Genomic DNA, 19933 nt, shown 5'->3' with positions numbered 1-19933 from the left:
AGGAGCACCCAAGAGGCAGCATGAAGCAAAGGGCAAGGCATGAGGAGGCTTTCTTGTGATAACTGCCGCTTGCTGCCGGGGCAGTGCAGTGAACCGATCAGCTGTGAGGCAGCCGGCACCCCCCCCAGCCTTTTGTTGCGGCTACTGCCCCTGGCTTCCATCTGCCTGGGCAGCGCAGCGACCAGTGCTGAGGCTGATGACCACCTGGCCGGTGGTCCACCGTGACCTGCCACCCCTTGCTAGCTTACCCTCCCCCTGGCTGCTCGCTCACCCTCAGCGAGGCACTCCAGGACCCAGCAACCAGCCTGAGTGGCGGAAAGAAGCACAGAGCTGGCAGGAGGGTGGGGTGGAAGGGATTTCTTTGCCTCCGTCCTGCCCTCTGGCGACTTAAAGGGGTAGCCCCCAGTTACCAAGCACCCGGCGCTGCGGTAGCAACTATGTTACCAGGGCTTTGTTACACACAGCACTTTGCCTCAGGTCGAGAAGCAGGAAAAGCTAAGGAGAGTTTACCCAGCCACTGTAGTACCTCCTTGTGTGCAAATGCGGAAATGCACATTTCTGCATCTGAGGAGTACAACGTACCATCCCGTGGCTCTGATTGGTTCAGTTTCCCGGGCTTCTCCAAGCACATTCCTGCACATGCGCAAAAGTGGAAATATGTGATTGGCTGAAAATGAAGGAAGGGGAATGGGGAAACCCCAATGACCGCACACAGAATGCCTCCTGCTCTAAAGTCAGTGGTATTGCATCCGAGCCCCTAACGTTGCAGTGGATGATTCACGCTTTAAAAAAGATAATCGCATTATCCGCGGTTGTGCCAAAGCGGATTTAACCACGTGAAAACACGCTTTTGTGCGAGACGTCATCAGGACGACCGAAAAATAATGAGAACACAAAGCAGTCATGTCACACATTATATAGTCATCTGGATGAGCCCTTAGAGATATATCACTCATGCCAGCTACTACTTTATTAAAGATTTCTATTCTTCATTACAGCAGAACTTTTTTTCCTGGGGATGCAGGGCAGTTTTTTGGTTCTTCAAGTTATGTTGTGGTAATTAGGATCTCCTGCAGTATATGATAACTAATATTACATAATGTATATAACTAAAAACTTGACTGTCACCTGTAATGAAACAACAGAGGTACTGAGCAAAGCGGTGATTGTGAGGAGAAAGAACCAGGCTAGGGGCTGTGAGGAGGCAGAAACAGAGAGACCAACAGATGGGGTGGAACACCTTTCTGTGCTGCACTGCAACAGAGGAAGTCCTTTTCTCCAAGCACAGAAACCAGATGATCTTGTCATGGTTCCTTGCCCTGCTTTAAGCCAACTTGCCTTGTCCTTCTCCTGCTTCCTGCCCAGGCACTGAAGTTATGTGTTGTCCTCTCATAACTGAATTGCAGCAACAGTGTGATTGTGTGAAAGCATCCCAAATGAATTCTGATTAGTACAAGGACACCAATTAGAATAAACCTGGGAATATTAGGCAGGCATCATCTCTGCTGTCTTTTTGGCGCCTTTTGAAGACTTTCCTCTTTCAACAAGCCTTTTAGGTTGAGACCTATCCCAGTCTGCGTCTGTGTTAGAATTGCTTAATATGTTTTTTAATAATGTTTTTAACCATTTTTTAAAGTTGTTTTTTTTAAAATGTTTTTAACGCTGTTTTGTTTTAATGTATTTTAAGATCAGTTTTTATGATGTTTTAAAGTGTTTTTAGCACTTTGGTTGCCGCCCTGGGCTCCTGCTGGGAGAAAGGGCGGGATAAAAATAAATAAATAAATAAATAAATAATATTTTGAAATGCTTGTGTTGTGGAATTTTCTCCTAAATGGAGTTCTTGTCCAGGAAATGACGTGGAGACAGTTTGAAGCTAACAGCTGTTTATTATACTTACAATTGTAAGGAGTCCCTGCTAGCGTGTGCTATGGTGGGAGACTGCCTTCTTCCCCACATCAAGGGACTTTTATAGGTTTATACAAGGTACAGTCATGTGTCCCAAGGTACCCAATAAGGGGCTTTACCTGTTTCCCGCTTCCACCTGGCTCCATGATTTGTCAGGTAATTCCCCATTATTGGGACGTAAGAACGCACATACTCATCTTTTGTCTGCCCTGTCCTGTTGCAACATCTGTCCCCTTCCACCTTATCTACATACTAATAGCAATGACCCTCAGAGGTGGAATTTTCCACTTCAGTTGCAGCGGATTAGTAGGGTACATCTGGAACTCTAAGAAACTGTCACAGGTGCTACTGTATACCTGTTCCACAGAAGAAAAACTGATGATGCTGAAAGCAGGCAAAACACGCAACAAAAACAAACGAAACACAGGGAACACAAGCAGGCACCCCTAAAAAAACCAACGAAAGCAAATCAAAAGCAGGCAAAACACATAAACACACAAACACAAATTTACCAGATAGCTGGAAGAGTTCTTTTTCTTTTCTGAAGAGTTTTAGAGAGGCTAGAACGTCAGGCACTGGTCTCTCTGTTCCACCCTCTTTCGTCCCATCCCTATGAAGAATACCTCTAAGACTTTGTAGGGCCTAGAGGCATTTTGGGGAATGGAAGGCAAGAGGGTGGGACAGCTAGCAGCCTGCACTTCTCTTTCCAGGCTGCCCAGTCACTGCCCAAGGTAAAAAGGAAATAAATAAATATGAATAAATCAAAACCAGTAATGACAGGAGGTTTGTTAGCTGGCAAGGTTGTACATATTAGATGTACATAAATGAATACTCAAGATCTAAGTACATCTAATATGTACAGCTAAAAAAGGTGAAGACTGTAAACAGAGTTTTGAAAATATGTGTATCAGGGAAAGGGCCTAGCTCAGTGGTAGAGCATCTGCTTTGCATACAGAGATCCCAGGTTCAGTCCTCAGCATCTTCAGGTAGGGCTGGAGAAACTCATTTGAAACCCTGGTGAGCGCTGCAAATCAGTATAGACTATACTGAGTTAGATGGACTAATGGTCTGACTTGGTATAAGGCAATTGTCTATGTTTTTGACTCCATAACAGAATATTTAGTAGTAACTGCCAGAAACCCATATGTTAATCCAGATGTTAAGCTGAAATATGCATGTTCATCATTTCAACTCAGTGTGAACTGAATCTGTTGCTACATGATATTTATGATGGCAAGTCATAACGTATATAGCAAGGATTGTGAAGTAGAAGACTACATAGGCAGGACTGTATTTAAATTCAGGAACTGTAGCAAATTGTGCAATTGAAGCATATTTGCATAAATTACTTTTTTGCATAATTTGTTTTGATTGCAGAAAATTTTTGGCAAGCAAATGAGAGTTAAAAAGAGAATTTTATTGAAACCGGGGATATGTTGGTTATACCAAGAGGGACAACTGACGTAGGGAGGAAAATGAATGCAGAGTCAGGCCTTGGAAGAACACACCTATTTAGGCTTAGATCTGATAGGATACGGGGGCTGGTGAGTTGTGCCAAAGGAAAAAGTTGATTTTGACAAAGGATTTGAATGAAGTAAGAGAGTGGTACCATGCAGGTGTTCTGCAAAATACTTCCAGGCATAAGGGACAGGCAAGGGAGAAAGGGCAAAGTCATTCAAAGCAACAGAAAGCCTTCAGATGGCTGAATGTGATATGACTGAATAAGCAAAAGTCACAGGCTGGATGTATTGAGATATAATTGTGAAGAAAGAAAGTGAGGCAAAGACATGAATCATTTTGAAAGTGATAAGCTTGTCCAGAATCTTTGAGCAATGAGGAAGCCAGTATTATACAGCTATGAGAGTGGCTGTATACTACAGCCAGTGTGGATTTTTCACATTCCGCAATGTTAAATTGAAAATACCCCCCATGCCATTCTGATGCTTCCCATAAGCACATTTCAAAACAAAACCTTACAAAACTTACAGTCCTGAACTCAGAAACGCTTGCTTAACAACCCTGTAAATTTTCATGATGGTACACAAAACAGTCAGAGAATCGAGAGTTCAAAGTCTAAAAAGAGAAAAAAAAACCTAGAGCCCTTTTGGACTATTTTCTGTCAGAGTTCTCATAATCTGTTGAAATTCATAAAAAGTCAACCATGTTCACAGAGTACCTATAATCCTATTACTGGCCTTGCCCCATACTCTGACCTTCATCTTCTGCAGTTTAAAAGTTGAAAAAAATGCCTGGCTGATTTTTAATTAATTTAAGAAGTTTTGGCTGGCACCCTATGATAAGCCCGGGCATGCTCAGTAAGAACCAACTGTCAGAGTTCTAAAAGCCAGACTCACCGCGGCTTGGCTTGGTTTGGTTAATCGGGGCCACACCCACACCAGACTTTGATTTCATGTGAAACAGTCATGGCTTCGCTCAGAGAATCATGGGAAGTGTAATTTGTGAATGGTGCTGAGAGGAGACTCCTATTTCCCTTAGAGAGCTCCAGTGGCCAGAGTGGTTTAACAGTCAGCTGCTCTGTTTGAAGGTCTGTATGAGGAACAGGGTGTCTCCTAGCAACTCTCATCACCCTTCACTAACTACACTTCCCAGGATTCTTTGAGAGAAGCCATGACTGTCCAAAGTGAAATAAAGGTGGGTGTGGCCAGGGACAGCTTTGTTTTAAATGGGGATGGGAGGCTACATGTGCCTGCTGTAGAATAAAAAGATGGGGGAAACCCTGTAAAGCAACGATATTGTTCACAATGTTTTCCTTTTGAAAAGGAAAGGGGCTTCCCCTCTGCCCAGTGCCCACCCACCCATCTCCTACCTTCCCCCTCCTCCTACTCTCCCTGCCCGTCCACTAGGTCAATGTTGGACTACGACCTGGGACACCAGGGTTTGAATCCCCACACAGCCATGAAGCTCACTGGGTGACCTTGGGCCAGTCAGCCTCAGAGGAAGGCAATGGTAAACCACCTCTGAATACCGCTTACTATGGCCCTGTTCACACGTTAGTCAACAAGTGTACAAGTAATTGGGCTGTACACTCACACAGTTATTCACGTGTAACATTCAACGAGTGTACCATCTATGTACCTAGGTACACAAGTAGCTGGGCTGTACACTCGTTATATACACATTTGCTGCCAGGGAAAGAAAATGGCTTAAATGACACTTATTAAATGCGCCATTGAAGCAATTCCCTTTTACTGGCAACAAGGCAAGGCATGCTGTTATACTTCCTGAAACTGTGTCCCGTTATGGGGTACATTCAATAGAAAGAGTTTTGGCAGAAACTGGAATGTAGTTTTACTCTTTTCATTTTTCCTGCAGATTCTTATGTATTTAAAATCAAAACACCAACTATTTAAAAGAAAATACCGGCCTGTAACTATCATAATTATAGCTATTAAAATATTGCATTTTTCATTGCCTGTTATTAGAGTATGTATGGTTTTTGATGTAGACATTCATGGAACAATCCTATACATGTCTATACAGTCCTATAGAGATCAACAGGACTTACTCATAGATAAATCTGTAAAAGTACAGACCTAAATATATTGAATATTTATATATGAAAATATTTTGAGAAGGGGGCTGCAACAAAAACAAGCTGCTTAAAAGAGTATGAACTGAAACTATTCTTCCAACATAGTACACCTGATTCTTTCTTGAGGACATCATGCTTTTTAATACATAAAACTACACTCAAAGTATAAATGTGGGGGAAATTATTTATCAGTTGGGCTTTCCAGCCTGTTGCTCCCGCTGTAACATACTCACAAGAAACTATAGGAAACTTCACTGAAATTGCAAAGTAAATCAGACATATTTAAAGTGACTATCTCAATTCTGTCAACTGTCTTAATAATGTTGCTTCTTCCCTGCTAAAACAAGATCAGCACAGCGCATGCCTTCTTTCTATTATTTGGGCTGATTGCAGGTGTTGCCACCACTCACCATATGCTCAGAGGCACATGTTACCAAATTCTTCCAAGCTACACAGCAAGTGGATTGGACTGTGAAAGACCAACCCAAATGGTGTTTGCATTTTGACAAATTTGTAGGGCAGTACAATATCTCAGAGAGGAGGTCAGGTCTCCTGCTCCCCTGGTGCATTCACTATAGCTGCCCAATTTCCCTGCTTTTAAAAGTTTGATAGAAATATCTGTGGGCTATAGGTGTGTTCTTAAACCTCAAAGTTTTTTGCCTATTAGTGAATAGGAATATAAGGACAGAGCTTGGAAGATTACTTTTAAAAAGTAATAAATTACAGTTACAATTACATGGCCCAAAAAAGTAGTAATTACCGTAACAATTACAATTGCTCTGAAAGTAACTGATTACTTTTTTGCAAAAGTAACATTTCAGTTACTTTTTTTAAAAAATGCCTATAAATTGATGGCTTTGGCTGCTGCACATCAAAGTAGCCTAAAACAACATTAAAAATAAACACACACATACAGAAGCAGTAGAATAATTCTTTTTATGCATAAGATAGCAATGGTGGTCTCTCCGCTAGTAAGGAAGGTGAGGAGGAAGGCAGGGGCCACTACTCAGATCTTTGGACCTCAAACCAAGTGCAACGCCGCTGCCCCCCCCCCCAGCCAGCAAGCATAATGTCTCTCACTTAACCACCTCCCGGACCCTGCCCTGCCACCAACTAAGGGACAGTCACCCAAGCAAACATTTTCCCCTGAGATGCAAAAAAGTTAAAATACTGCAAATGCAGCACAGTAGCCAGAGAGGGTGGTGGAGGCTAATTTGTGTGCCAAGTGCAAACATACACACAGACACATTGTCATCTTTCACCTCCACAGTTCTTTATCCTCATTCTGCTGCTGCCTCCTTCTCCTCCTTTATCCATGTTCTTGCCCTCCGACTCCTTTTTCCCTCCACTCTATTCTTCACCACCATCCATTTTTAAAACTATGGTTTTATCCACCCCACCCTTCTCACTCTCCACCTTGTCCCTCGTCGCCTCCTACCCACTCACAGAGCATGAAGGAAGAGCGACGCTGCACAGAAGCCCAGTTTGAGGCACATGATTTTCATCCACAAATCAGAGGAACATAAGACTACCTCTGCTCCCCCCCAAGTAATGCCCACAAGTAATGCTAGAAAGATTACAAGTACTCCACAAAATTAATAAAACTACTCCTAGTTCTATTACTATCAAAATGTAAAGGAATTACCCACTCATTCCTCAAAAAAGTAATGAATTACAGGTAATTCATAAGAAATTACTTCCAAGCTCTGTATAAGGAGAGTTGTCATGTTCTCAGAATGACAAGAGAGATGAATAATTTTGGCACCAATATGTGAGGGGATCACAGTAGAAGACTTGAGAAGAAATGATTGCACTACTCAATACGGGAAATGATCAGGACATGAACCAGACCTTTTGTTGAGGAGACTGTTAGGAAGGGCCATACGTTTAAAATATTGTAAAAGAAGAAGCAACACGGTTTGGTAACAAACTCAGTGCAGGGGGACAAAGAAGACAAAGGAATCAAAGAGAAAGCCCAGGTTTCATGCCTTACTTGGATGCATTCCGTGGTAAATAAATATGATTCCGCAAAATCAGTAAAGTTTAAAAATTAAACATAAGCAGGTATTCATACTAGAAATCAGCTCCCACTCAATTCTGTTGGACTGGCTTCTGAGAAAACATGCTAAGAATCAGGCTGCAAAGTTTACAATAACTAGATGTATATTTTTAATATGAATATTTTACTTAAACTGAATAGGAAACAGCATGACATATTACAGGTTTCAATCTAACATTTTAATGGACACAATTTAGAATTTTATAATTCTCGTAACTTCCTATTTATGTGAATAACATGTACACTAAATACAGAGTCAAGATAGCCACCTTTATACAGTACCATTATTAGTTATTCAACCATGATCAAATACAGTTTGCATTATATGCCGGCTGGATTCAGTAAAGTTACAGTACTCAAGAAGTAATATGGAACGGATATACAATACAAGGACAGCATACAATGGTGATGATCCAGTGGTGCAGTATGCACACACACAGCTCTGTGCATGCGGGGGCTACTCCTTTTTTCTCTATAAGCTAGGCTGGGTATGCTGCACGTGTTTGGAATTCCTGTTCATGCATTAAAAATTCCCTTTGCAACAAACAGAGCACAAGGCCCCTGTGACTGCAGCTCTTTGCATTACTGCCAACTGGAGTAAAGATTTTTTACAGTCTATAACAAAATGCTATATTTGTACTGGCCTGCAGAGAATTTAGTTATTCCTTTAAAAAAATAGCTTATAGGATTTCTAGATTGTTAATATTTAGCATACATACACGTTTGTTAACAAAGGAATATATAGTTTTAGGGTAAACTACATGAATAAATAAATATTTATAGCTTTGAGGCTATTAAGTGTATGGTACCATTCTTGTCTTTCAGTTTACTACAAAGATATAAATATTATCTAGTCTGACCTGAAGTATTTGACCATCAAATTAATAATACAGTACCTTTTAAAGTTTCTTCTTAGCCAGTTTAGTTTACTTTTGTTAACTTAAGAGTTCATAATTTTCCCCTTGAAATCTGATAAATATAGGAGACATGTGCAATACGGAAAACAATAGTTTACCCATAAAAATGTTTTAAATCTGCATTATTTTCTGCCAAGAAAAAAACAGTCTATATAACATAGATAGCTGGACAACAGTGATAGGAAACACTGCATGATAGTTTCCAGTTTAGTGTTCAGGAAGCCTATTATTCTACAAGATTTATAAATTTAAAATAATAAAGGGCTTTTATGGGATATTACCGTAGTAATTTACAAACTCTGAAATAATTGTAGGTATTTTATAAATCAATTGGACAGTAAAGGTGGTCCAACTTCAACAAATTTCAAGTATTATAATGCTGATTTAACATTGCTGCTTGAATGGTGATTTTGATATACAACTTTATTTTCCATAATTTCCAATTTGCACACTATTTCTGTTTAATATGCAGCGAAATGTTTCAGATTGGATATCCCAGTATTTTACAGGATTGTTGAATAAGCTTATGCCACTATATAGTGTCTTCTTCAGCCTTCTTCCTGTTGGGCAAAAATCATTCACTCCCACTTTTGAAATACTGTTAGAATGAAGAAAGACAACCTGGAGGAGAACAAAAGGAAAAAAAAATCTTGACAAATCCACATACAACTTAATATATTATTAGAAAATGTGAAAGATGTGTTATGCAGTCCTAAATTCCACTACGTTCAGTGGGTTTTTATCCCAGGTAAATTTGTACAGGTAGTCGCCTTAGGGGTTTGATCTAGAATTCAAGGGGGAAAGGGAGGTTTACTTTATTCATGGAAAAATATTCAATTTCATTTTGTTTAAGGCTTTTCAGATATGCATTTAAAAATTTGAACTTTTCACTAAACATTTAATTTAGAAATAAAGATAGGAAACGCATATGGAATATAGTTTAGGTGCAATTCAGGGAAAGCTGGGTTGCCAGAGTCACAATGATAATGAAAACACAAATGCAGATGTATCATTGACAATAGTTTTGAAATTGAAAGGGAGGTGGTATGTCAGTTTGAGACAGGAAGAATGGAGGAGTTTGCAGACATGTAGTCTATTCTTGATCATGTATCCATACTCAGGCAATCAGGTAGTGGTACACTTGTCCTGGGACTTACTGTATTTCTCTTCGCTTTTGGTCATCACTGCACATGGGCGGCATACTTGCATTAGTCTCTCTGTGTATGTACTTGATTTTGTAGTTTATTGTGTGTGCACTATAGAAAATTGTATTAAATATGTGTATATTGTAAGTCTGTTTTTTAAAAACCATAAAACATACTGGGCTGGATCCAGATATCTATCCACAATTGGGGGAGCACATGCAAAATAAAATTTCCCACCCTTTGGCCCTGCCAGTCCCTCTAGATCTCAGTGAAAATGCCCCCCCCGAGAGTTGAGGGACTGTGCTGAGTGGGGAACTAAATGAGAAAGGGGGTGTTTGAAATTTGGGTGGAGGCACCTTCTGTGTGTGGTGCAGAATGTGCCTTGATTCAAGTTATCACAAATCTTCCCTTCCCTCTCAGCCTCCTGCACCACAGTCCACTACTCTTAAGTTCCCACAAACCGTAGAGAAGTATTTCCAGGGAATGCTGAAGGCTGGTGAGGTTGGAGAAGTTAGGTTCCACCATCTGAGGGCTTATACCAACACAATTTATTGCACTTCTTGTATACATTGACAATACATTGCATACGCAGACAAAAAAGCCAAGGGGGACAAGATTTAACACTGTTTCATTGTGTGTTACCTGTAGATACTTCAGATCTGACAAACCAGAAGGCACTTTTTTTAGTTTATTCTTCTCTAGATGTATTTCTCGTACATTTGGTATATTAGCAAAACTGCCATTTTCCACATCCTTGATTCTGTTGTTTCCCAGCCCCAACCTAAAGATAATTTTTTAAAAGTTAAAGAACCTGAAAAAAATAATATGGTTTATGATAGCACTAAGAACCCTTTTAACATATAGGGATATTAACATATACAAATGGTAGTCAACAGATTTTGGTTTGGCTTACCAGCTAAACCATTACTAGGTTGCCTGTGACCACTTCCTTTCCTCAATCTTGGGCAGTGTACAGAGAACTTAGGGGAAAGAGGGGAGCTTGCTGTTGTGCTTGGATTTTTTTATAGAAAGTATAAACAGCACCTTGATGCTGCTGCCTCCAGCAAAGAAAAGCCCAGTGATAAGGGAAACAGCATTTTAGGCAACAGTGCCCTCCATAGCTGTTTATAATCTTATAAAAATACATTGTAGCCCATTACAGTGCTTTTAGGCTTAGGAACAAAAGTATATTTCAGAGGATTGGAATGGGCATTGGCTGTGTTTAGTTTTCATCATTCGTCTTTACTTTGTTAAGTAACGAAATTGTGCTGGAGCAAGAGAAGCCGGCGTAAAGTCTACTGCATCCATTTGCCATTCAGGATCCTCTGGTTGGCTCAGCCAGAAACTGCACACAGGGACTAGAAAACAAAAGCCTGCTTTCCCAAATACTCCTACTGGGGAGTAAGCCCTCTCCATTGACTTCTATTGCAATTATTTTCTTAGATTGACCTTTTTCCAGGCATAACTTTTATTGGGATTGGGACCTACAGGAGCACTACAAACACCAGGTGGATGTGGCTTAAGCCCCCTCACCTTGGCCCCTTCCCTGACATGCCCCTAACACGCCCCCTTTTCAGGCCTTAAGCCGGCTCCACTTGTGCCAGCTGGCCCAGCTGAGCCAGGCTGAGGGACTTACGCCACCGTAAGCTGAGACCCAGCTGGCTCAGCTGGAGATCTGCTGCATCCAATTCCCTTCAGCCTGGCATAAATGCAAGTTGGATTGTACCCTTAAATAAAAACCTGTACTTAGCTTTTGACTCAAATCTCATATTGATTTGGAGATTAGCTGTGACAGCTAATCAAAGATGTGGAATTACTTTATAGGTTGTCTAATCTGATTCTTGTAACAGAAAGAGTTCTAATTATTAATCACTCTGACAAATCAAAACATCTGGTTTTTTTGAAAGGACTGTTTATTCCCAAGGCCTCTTCATGTTTTGCCTTTTCTATAGCTAGTTCAGCCTTCCTTACGCTGGTCCCTGCAAGAACAAACATTACCTTATTTTCAGCCAGCTGCTGTCTCTTTTGCAACAATGAATGCCAGGAAGGATTCCAGACCTCCAGCTCTCTATATGTGCAATCTGAGCTATTATGTCAACTGGCCATTCTGTCTGAGATCCAAAGTCTTGGTTATGTACACAAGTCTCTTGACTTATTTCTTTCAAACAGCATCTTCTGTACTTTGTGAACTTTCTGTGTAGCCCTCTCAATTGTGGCCATTGTCTTGAGTCTTCCTTATTTTATTTTATTTTATATTCATTTTCCTCATTTTATCCCTAAAATCCGTTGCTCTGGGCACAGTCTTCTGAAATTACTTGATGACACAAATAATGAGTACTACTTTTCAACATATTCTTAAACTGTTTTTTTACCCAGGTGTACTATTATTTTTCTTTTCAGAAAAAAACTGTGCCAGAGCTGTACCAATCATACTTTGGCTGAGGTTCCCATTTGCTGTTCATATTTTTCAGTTTAATAAAATTAAACAGTTGAACAGGTTCGTAATCAATACTGTTTTAAGTACTTCAGGACTTTTGGTGTGGTGAGTCTTACAAGGTAAAAGTTAGGTACTTCAGTTCAGGGATTATAATATAATGAGAATACAATCCAAATCCCAATGAAATTAAAAGCAGGATTTAAATCAGGGGTGGGGAATCTTTGGCCCTCTATATGTTGCTGAATTACAGTTCCTACTAGCCCCAGCAAGCAAGGCCAATGGCCAGGGATGATGAGACTTGTAGTTCAGCAACATTTGGAGGGCCAAAGGTTCCCCACACCTGACTGACATTAATTTGACTGGATCATATGGATTATACCCTTCCTTAAGAAGCTGAAGTGACTATCTTAAAAAAAAAAGGGTAAAGTGCTGTCTGGAAATTTCTTTAACAGCCTGCTGAGACCTGTTGCTCGGACTGTGTGACCAGTTTTGATTATGTTAAATGCCACATGAATGAACAGATGGACTGGTCCAGTTCCTACATAATTGGTGTGCCCGGTGCACTGGGTCACTTAAGAAATGCTCCACCTGGAAGTGCCCTTAATATTTTTGAGGATATATTTGTTGTTCCAACCAGTGCATCATTCCTCTTAATTAAAAAATTAGAAAATCCATATCAAACCTTGGAGAAAAATCCATATTAAATGGAATATTCAAAATACCTTTGAAGATTTTTATAACGAATAAAATCCTCAAGCTCTACTGCAGAAATTTTGTTGTCATCTAGGTGAAGTTCCAGAAGGCTGGATGGCAATCCTGTTAAGGAAAGAAACACTTAAAGTGATTAAATTGGACACAAACACTTTCAAAAGCCAATATGTTATTTGGGCTTTGTTTCCAGTCCCCTGATCATCCTTGTTGCCCACCTCTGAAACTGTTCCAGTTTGTCTGCTTCCTTCTTAAAGTACGGTGTCCAGAACTGGACACAGTACTCAAGATGAGCCCTAACCATTGCCAAATAGAGGGGAACTAATACTTCACACGATTTGGAAACAATACTTCTGTTAATGCAGCCTAAAATAGCGTTTGTCTTTTTTGCGGCCACATCACTCTGTTGGCTCATATTCAGCTTGTGATCAACAACAATCCCAAGATCCTTACATCGCTGAGCCAAGTATCTCCCATCTTATAACTGTGCATTTGGTTTCTTTTTCTTAGGTGTAGAACGTATCTCTGTTGAATTTCATTTTGTTGTTTTTAGCCCAATGCTCCAGTCTATCAAGATCCCTTTGAAGTTTGTTTCTGTCTTCCAGAGTATTAGCTCTCCATCCTAATTTTGTATCATCTGCAAATTTGATAAGCATTCTTTGCACCTCCTCATACAAATCATTAATAAAAATGTTGAAGAGCATTTGGCTCAGGACTGAGCCCTGTGGTACCATGCTCGATTCTTCCCCCCAGTTTGAGAAGGAACCTTTGATAAGCACTCTTTCAGTACGATCCTGTAGCCAACTGTGGATCCACCTGATAGTTGTTCCATCTAGCCCACATTCAGCTAGCCTGCTAATCAGAATATCATAGGGCAATTTGTCCAAAGCTTTGCTGAAGTCAAGTTATATTACATAGACAGCATTCCCACAGTCTATCAAGGAGGTTATCTGATCAAAAAGAGATAAGATTAGTCTGGCAGGATTTGTTCTTGATAAATCTATGTTGGCTTCTAGTAATCACTGGATTGTGCTCAAGGTTCTTACAGATTGACCGCTGTATAATCTGTACACAATTTTCCCAGAGACTGACATCAGGCTGACTTGTCTGTAGTTCCCAGGTTGCTCCCTTTTGCCCTTTTTCAAGATAGGGACAACATTACCCCTCCTCCAGTCATCCAGCACTTCATCCATCCACAACAATTTTGCAAAGATAATAGATAGTGGTTCTGAGAGTTTTTAACCAGTTCCTTCTAGGATGTTGTTTGTTTGTTAGATTTATATCCCGCCCTTCCTCCCAATAGTTCATTGGGCCCTGCAGATTTGAACTCGTTCAAAGTGATTAGGTATTCCTTGACCATTTGTCTATCAATCTCAAGCTGCAATCCTGACCCTTCACATTTCCCAGGAAGGTCATAGACCCTCTTTTGGGAGAAGACTGAGCCAAAGTAGGAATTGAGCACGTCTGCGTTTTCTTTGTATCTGTTATTTTGCCCTCCTCATTGAATAGCTGTATCATTTCTTTTATCTGTCTTTTACTATGGATGTATCTGAAGAAAGCTTTTTTGTTGCTTTTGGCTTCTGTCACTAACCTGAGGTCATTCTAGCCTTCCTGATGCCATCCCTGCAATTCCATGCTACCTGTCTATACTCTTCCTTTGTGGCCTGGCCTTCCTTACACTTCCTGTATGTGTCCTTTTTTGTTTTCACGTCATCTCTAAGCTTTTTGTGAAGCCGCCTTGGCTTTTTTCCTTAATAAAATTGTTTGCCATTGTGCCTTTAGAATTTCCTTTTCTAGAAACTCCCACCCAATTTGGACTCCTTTTCTCATTAGGATTACTTGCCATGGAACCTTATTTACCATTGTTCTGAGTTCCAGAACCAGCTTTTCTGAAGCCAAGGGTACATGTATGGCTACTCTCAGCTTTTGCTCCCTTTAAATTCAAGAACTCAAGTATAGCATGGTTATTTTCCCCCAGAGTTCCCGTAACTGCCACTTCATCCACCAAGTCATCTCTATTGGGTTAGAATCAAGTCAAGGATAGCCGATCCTCAAGTTGCTTCCTCCACTTTCTGTGGGAGAAATTTATCTCCAACATAAGTCAGGAATTTCTTGAAGGGGCCGTGTTTGGCAGAATTTGTCTCTCCTAACAGATATCGGGGTAATTGAAGCCCCCCTATTACTACTACATCATGCCTCCTTGAAACATTGGCAGTTTGCTTTTCAGAAGTTTTATCCCCATCTTCTCCTTGATTGGGTAGTCGGTAGTAGACTCCAAGCACCACGTTCCTTTTATTCCTTGCCCCATTAATTTTAATCCAGATACTCTTGGTAAAGCTACCAAGCTCGTTCTCCTGTATTTCTGTGCAGAGATATATATTTTTAACATATTGTACGACTCTGTCTCCTTTTCTATTCCTTGTGTTCTTTTTGAACAAGTTATATCCTTCAATTGTTGTATTCCAGTCATGGGAGTCATCCCACCAAGTTTTAGTTATACCTATAAGTTGTATTTACCATTCTGCGTTAAGAGTTCAAGTTCGTCCTATTTGTTTCCCATATTCTGGGCATTAGTGTACAGACATCGAAGACCATGTCGGTCTGGCTTCCTTCCTACATTTTTATGAAGACTATTATTGAGCCCCATTAGAGCTGTTCCCACAGTTCCTCTTACTGTGCACAAGCCTTTGTTAGTCATTACCACCAAGTTTACATCTCACTCCCCCTTAGGATTCAGTTTAAAGTTCCCCAGATGAAGTTCTCCACGCTGAGGCCAACACATTCGTCCCAGTCCTTGTGAAGTGCAATCCATCCCTTGCCAGCAGTCCATCTTCCAGGTGTGTAGCCCGTGGTTGCAGAATCCAAATCTTTCATGTCGGCACCACTTTCTCAGCCAGTCATTCACTCACAGTATTTTTCTTTCCCTTTCTACACCTCTTCTAAGTACCAGAAGGATGGTATTTAGGGTCTGATTTTATTAGTTAACTTGCTTTTTAAAATAATCTTGTTCAAATAACTGTTTTGAGTTTTAAATTGCAATCCTATTATCTGGAAATAAGCCTTATTGAACTCCATGGAACTTGCATTTGGATAGACATATATAGGATTACACTATTGAACTGTCATCCTATGTACACTTACCCAGTATGAATAGAAAAATTTCTCCCTATGTCCTCTTTCCTGCCTGTGGGGAATTCCCACCTTATTCCATTGTAAAGGATGCAGGGATAGGTTTGTCTTGGTGATGGTCCTAGCATTATAAGTAAGTCTATGCATGACTCCACATACATTTAAAAGGGCATGCAAAGCCTTCCTATACTGTCAGACTTTCAGAGTAGTTCAGTTTGTTTTTAACTGGCTATTTTGGATGTATTGTTATTATGTGTCTTTGACTTTAATGATTGTAAATATATTTTCTGTTATATATTCATTGCAAGATAAAATGGAACAGACATTTTGTTAAAATATATAGAGGTTGCTGAAAGGTCTAATACTGATGAACAAGGGAAGTCTACACTCCGTGTAGGTAATTGATACAGGCCATAAAGTCTGTCGAATAATACGTAGTAGTATCATAATTAGTGCTTTAAACCATTTCTGTGCTGTATATGTCCTGCTACAGTTACGTGGGACTTCCACTGGTCTACATTGGCTTAGTTGCAGTAATGCAACAATTGCTGCTGCTCCCAGACCATTCACTGGGCTCCTTCCTTACCTGGATTTAGCATCCATTATTGTCCTTAGTTATAAAGGAATTCAACCAGTGTTGCTGTTCTATTCCATTTCTGACTAACATGCATATATAAGATCATAACACAGCATTGTAAATAATTGCTAAGGAAATGATCGCCCATCTGCTACCTTGAGACTGCCACTGGGACTAGATGTACCCACTCAGATCTATAACAATGCTCTGGTTCCTTTCTAACTTTCATAGCTCTTTAAGGCTTGAAGGAAGAATGCATCAAGATAGTGCTATGGTATCTACATACTCAACTTTACCTGTGCTGCCAGCATGGCAGTTACAGTTGTGATGGGAATGCATAATCGCCTGGGAGCAAGTGGTACTCACTCCAGACAAGCACTGAATTACAGGACTGACACGTACCATGGCACCTTCACCCCCATGACCCACTTTATGCACAAGTGGTGAGGCCACAACATCCAGTGTAAAAGTGGGCCTATATAGATCTGTGATGTACAAACTTCAAAAGATATGTAACTTCATTTTATATCTTTTTTAGGTGTTCAGGTTTGTACTGGTACGTCCTAAAATGGACAAAATCAGATGTAAACATTGTGAGCAATTTCTCAGCAGCTGATGGTCAAGAACATTTTTTTCTAATAAAAATATGTGATAATCATTACAGCATGTAGGATTTTTCCAAAGGATGTAGGAGTTGCAATTTTATATTTGTCAAGGATGTTATGATAGCATAGACTATGGAAAATTGTAAGCATAATAGTATCCTTGTTGTGCTCTTTTCATGCTGATCTGCAAAATAGCTTTCCAAGTTAAATCTAAGCAGCCACCCGCACTTCTGAACTGTTGGCCTCTATACTCAGTGAATAGCCAAACGTTTCTGTGGTGTGCTTTAAAATGACAGAGATGGAAGACATAGAGCACTTCTAGATTCCAAGAGCATGCTGTTTATTCAGTTATCTTTTTTGTGTGTGCTGTACCATGGCCTCAAGCATGCTTCTGGTTTCCATTGTGGCTTAGGAAAATATTAAATCTCCAGTGCTATTACCTCTGGCAGCACTAGTATAAAAATACCAAGGACAGTTTTCTTCTCCCACTCTTCTTAGCATGCTGATGGACTGCCTTCAAGTCGATCCATACTCATGGCGACCCTATGAATAGGGTTTTCATGGGAAGTGGTATTCAGAGGTGGTTTACCGTTGCTTTCTTCTGAGGCTGAGAGGCAGAGACTGGCCCAAGGTCACCCAGTGAGCTTCATGGCTGTGTGGGGATTCAAACCTTGGTGTCCCAGGTCATAGTCCAACACTCTAACTACTACACCACACTGGCTCTCTCTGAGCATGCTAGTACTACTTTTATTTTTCTAGTGTATGTATTCTTGTGTTTTGCTGGTCATTTGCTGGTGAATTAGTCAAAAAGATTTGTTCACACACATAGGCCTCTCAATATGGAAGATAACTTGTGACCTAGAATTTACAATCTTAATTTTTACTCAGAAGGGGGCATTAACGTTTTCTCAGGTCATTTTAACACCATATGTTGTATTCTACTAACTTTACTCAAAATGGGCCCATTGAAATAAATGGACCTAAGTTAATCACGGCCATTAATTTAAATAGGTCTACTCTGAGTAAAGGTTTGCTGAATACAACCTTGTGTTTTCCGGGAATGTTTAAGACAGCCTTTCCCAACTAGTGGGCCACCAGATGTTGTTGGACCACAACTCCCATCAGCCTCAGCCAGCATTGCCAATGGTCAGGAAAGATGGGAATTGTGGTCCAACAACATCTGGTGGCCCACTAGTTGGGAAAGGCTGGTTTAAGATGTTAGTAATCTGATAGCGACATCCAGTTTAAATGTGAAGTTTTATATTAAGACCATGATCCAATACAAAGATGTCATCCTGAAACTGGGAAGCAAAGAGGATTTCAGTTCAAGCTGATTTCCTGAGTTTAATGGTATATCATGAAAGAATGGTATGCTTTGCCTTTCAGGTTTTATTTAGGAGACATACATTTTCCAAAAATAGGACAGGGAGTTATTAGTTCTCTAATCTCACTATTATAACTAGTATTTGATAGGAAATTATTTTTGTTAGTTTGTAAAGTTCTACAAATACCCTCAGGATGTCATCTTATTTCATAGCAGTTTTCATACAATTATATGTATCAAGTATGGATCACTGGCCCATTAATCGATACCTCAACAGCAGAAGAAAACTCAAGGCCTTGGGAATTTTGTGTGTGTGTGAGAGAGAGAGAGAGAGAGAGATCAGGAGTGGGGAACCTCTAGCCTGTAGACCACACCCACCTGTCTATCAGCTGACATCGCTAAACAAGAACAAGGTTTAATCCTGCATTGGTTGTGTGATCCTGTTCCCAAAAGGGAACAAGGTTGTATATCCAAGGCAGCAGGATTTAATCCCGGCTCACCAGCTGATCAGCGGAGATTAAAGACCTGTTTAACTACTTCACTACTTCAAAGAGGGCTTTTGCAAAGTCCTTAAGGCAGCTCCTGCACTTCAGACAGGAGCGCATGGGCAAATCTCCCCCCTCCCACTTTCAGTCCCCAATCTCAAAGGCTTAAAAGGGGAATACAGGGAGATTTGCAAAAGACTTGGATAGAGATAGAGAAAAGTTTTTCTCTCTCTCTTTAAAGTTGACAGTAAGGACATTGAACTTGTCAAGGATTATCAATACCTTGGCACAGTCATTAACCAAAATGGAGACAATAGTCAAGAAATCAGAAGAAGGCTAGGACTGGGGAGGGCAGCTGTGAGAGAACTAGGAAAGGTTCTCAAATGCAAAGTCGTATCACTGAACACTAAAGTCAGGATCATTCAGACCATGGTATTCCCGATCTCTATGTATGGATGTGAAAGTTAGACAGTGAAAAAGGTGGATAAGAGAAAAATAAACTCATTTGAAATGTGGTATTGTAGGAGAGATTTGTGGGTAACATGGATCACGAAAAAGACAAATAATTGGGTGTTAGAACAAATTAAACCGGAAGTATCACTAGTGATGAAACTGAGATTATCATACTTTGGACACATCGTGAGAAGATATGATTCACTAGAAAAGACCATAATGCTGGGAAAAACAGAAGGGAGTAGAAAAAGAGGAAGGCCAAACAAAAGATGGATTGATTCCATAAAAGAAGCCACAGACCTGAACTTACAAGATCTGAACAGGGTGGTTTATAACAGATGCTCTTGGAGGTCACTTGGAGGGTTGCCATAAGTTGAAATCAACTTGAAGGCACATAACAACAATGAAGCTGAATATTGGAAGATTCAGGACAGACAAAAGAATGTACTTCTTCACACAGCACATAGTTAAACTAAGGAATTTGCTCCCACAAGAGGCAGCAATGGCTGACAACTTGTAGGTTTAGTCAAATTACCGTATTTATTACCATAGAAGGGGTGGTGGACAGATTAAGATGGTCCGTCCCCGGAGCCTAATGGAATCCACTGGATTCCTGAATGCCCTGGGGGAGTTCTC

At 40.4% G+C, this 19933-nt stretch overlaps 2 protein-coding genes across 5 annotated transcripts in view; one reads left to right on the top strand and one right to left on the bottom strand.

Annotated features, from left to right (window-relative positions):
* Positions 1-19933, top strand: part of CENPP (centromere protein P) — a 267372-nt gene that overhangs the window by 91253 nt on the left and 156186 nt on the right. The window lies entirely within an intron of this gene.
* ASPN (asporin) overlaps positions 7663-19933 on the bottom strand; it is a 33370-nt gene continuing 21099 nt past the window's right edge. The window contains exons 6-8 of the mRNA XM_061618069.1: positions 12739-12832; positions 10222-10360; positions 7663-9055 (exon numbers count right to left, since the gene is read on the bottom strand). Coding sequence (XP_061474053.1) covers positions 8858-9055; positions 10222-10360; positions 12739-12832 — 431 coding nt within the window. The 3' untranslated portion in view covers positions 7663-8857. The remainder of the gene's footprint in view (positions 9056-10221; positions 10361-12738; positions 12833-19933) is intronic.

The sequence above is a fragment of the Rhineura floridana genome, chromosome 3 (genome assembly GCF_030035675.1).
Source record: "Rhineura floridana isolate rRhiFlo1 chromosome 3, rRhiFlo1.hap2, whole genome shotgun sequence".
In the NCBI taxonomy this organism is placed as follows: Eukaryota; Metazoa; Chordata; class Lepidosauria; order Squamata; family Rhineuridae; genus Rhineura; species Rhineura floridana.
Note: the sequence above shows the minus strand (reverse complement) of the source record. Positions and strands in the feature narration are given on the sequence as shown.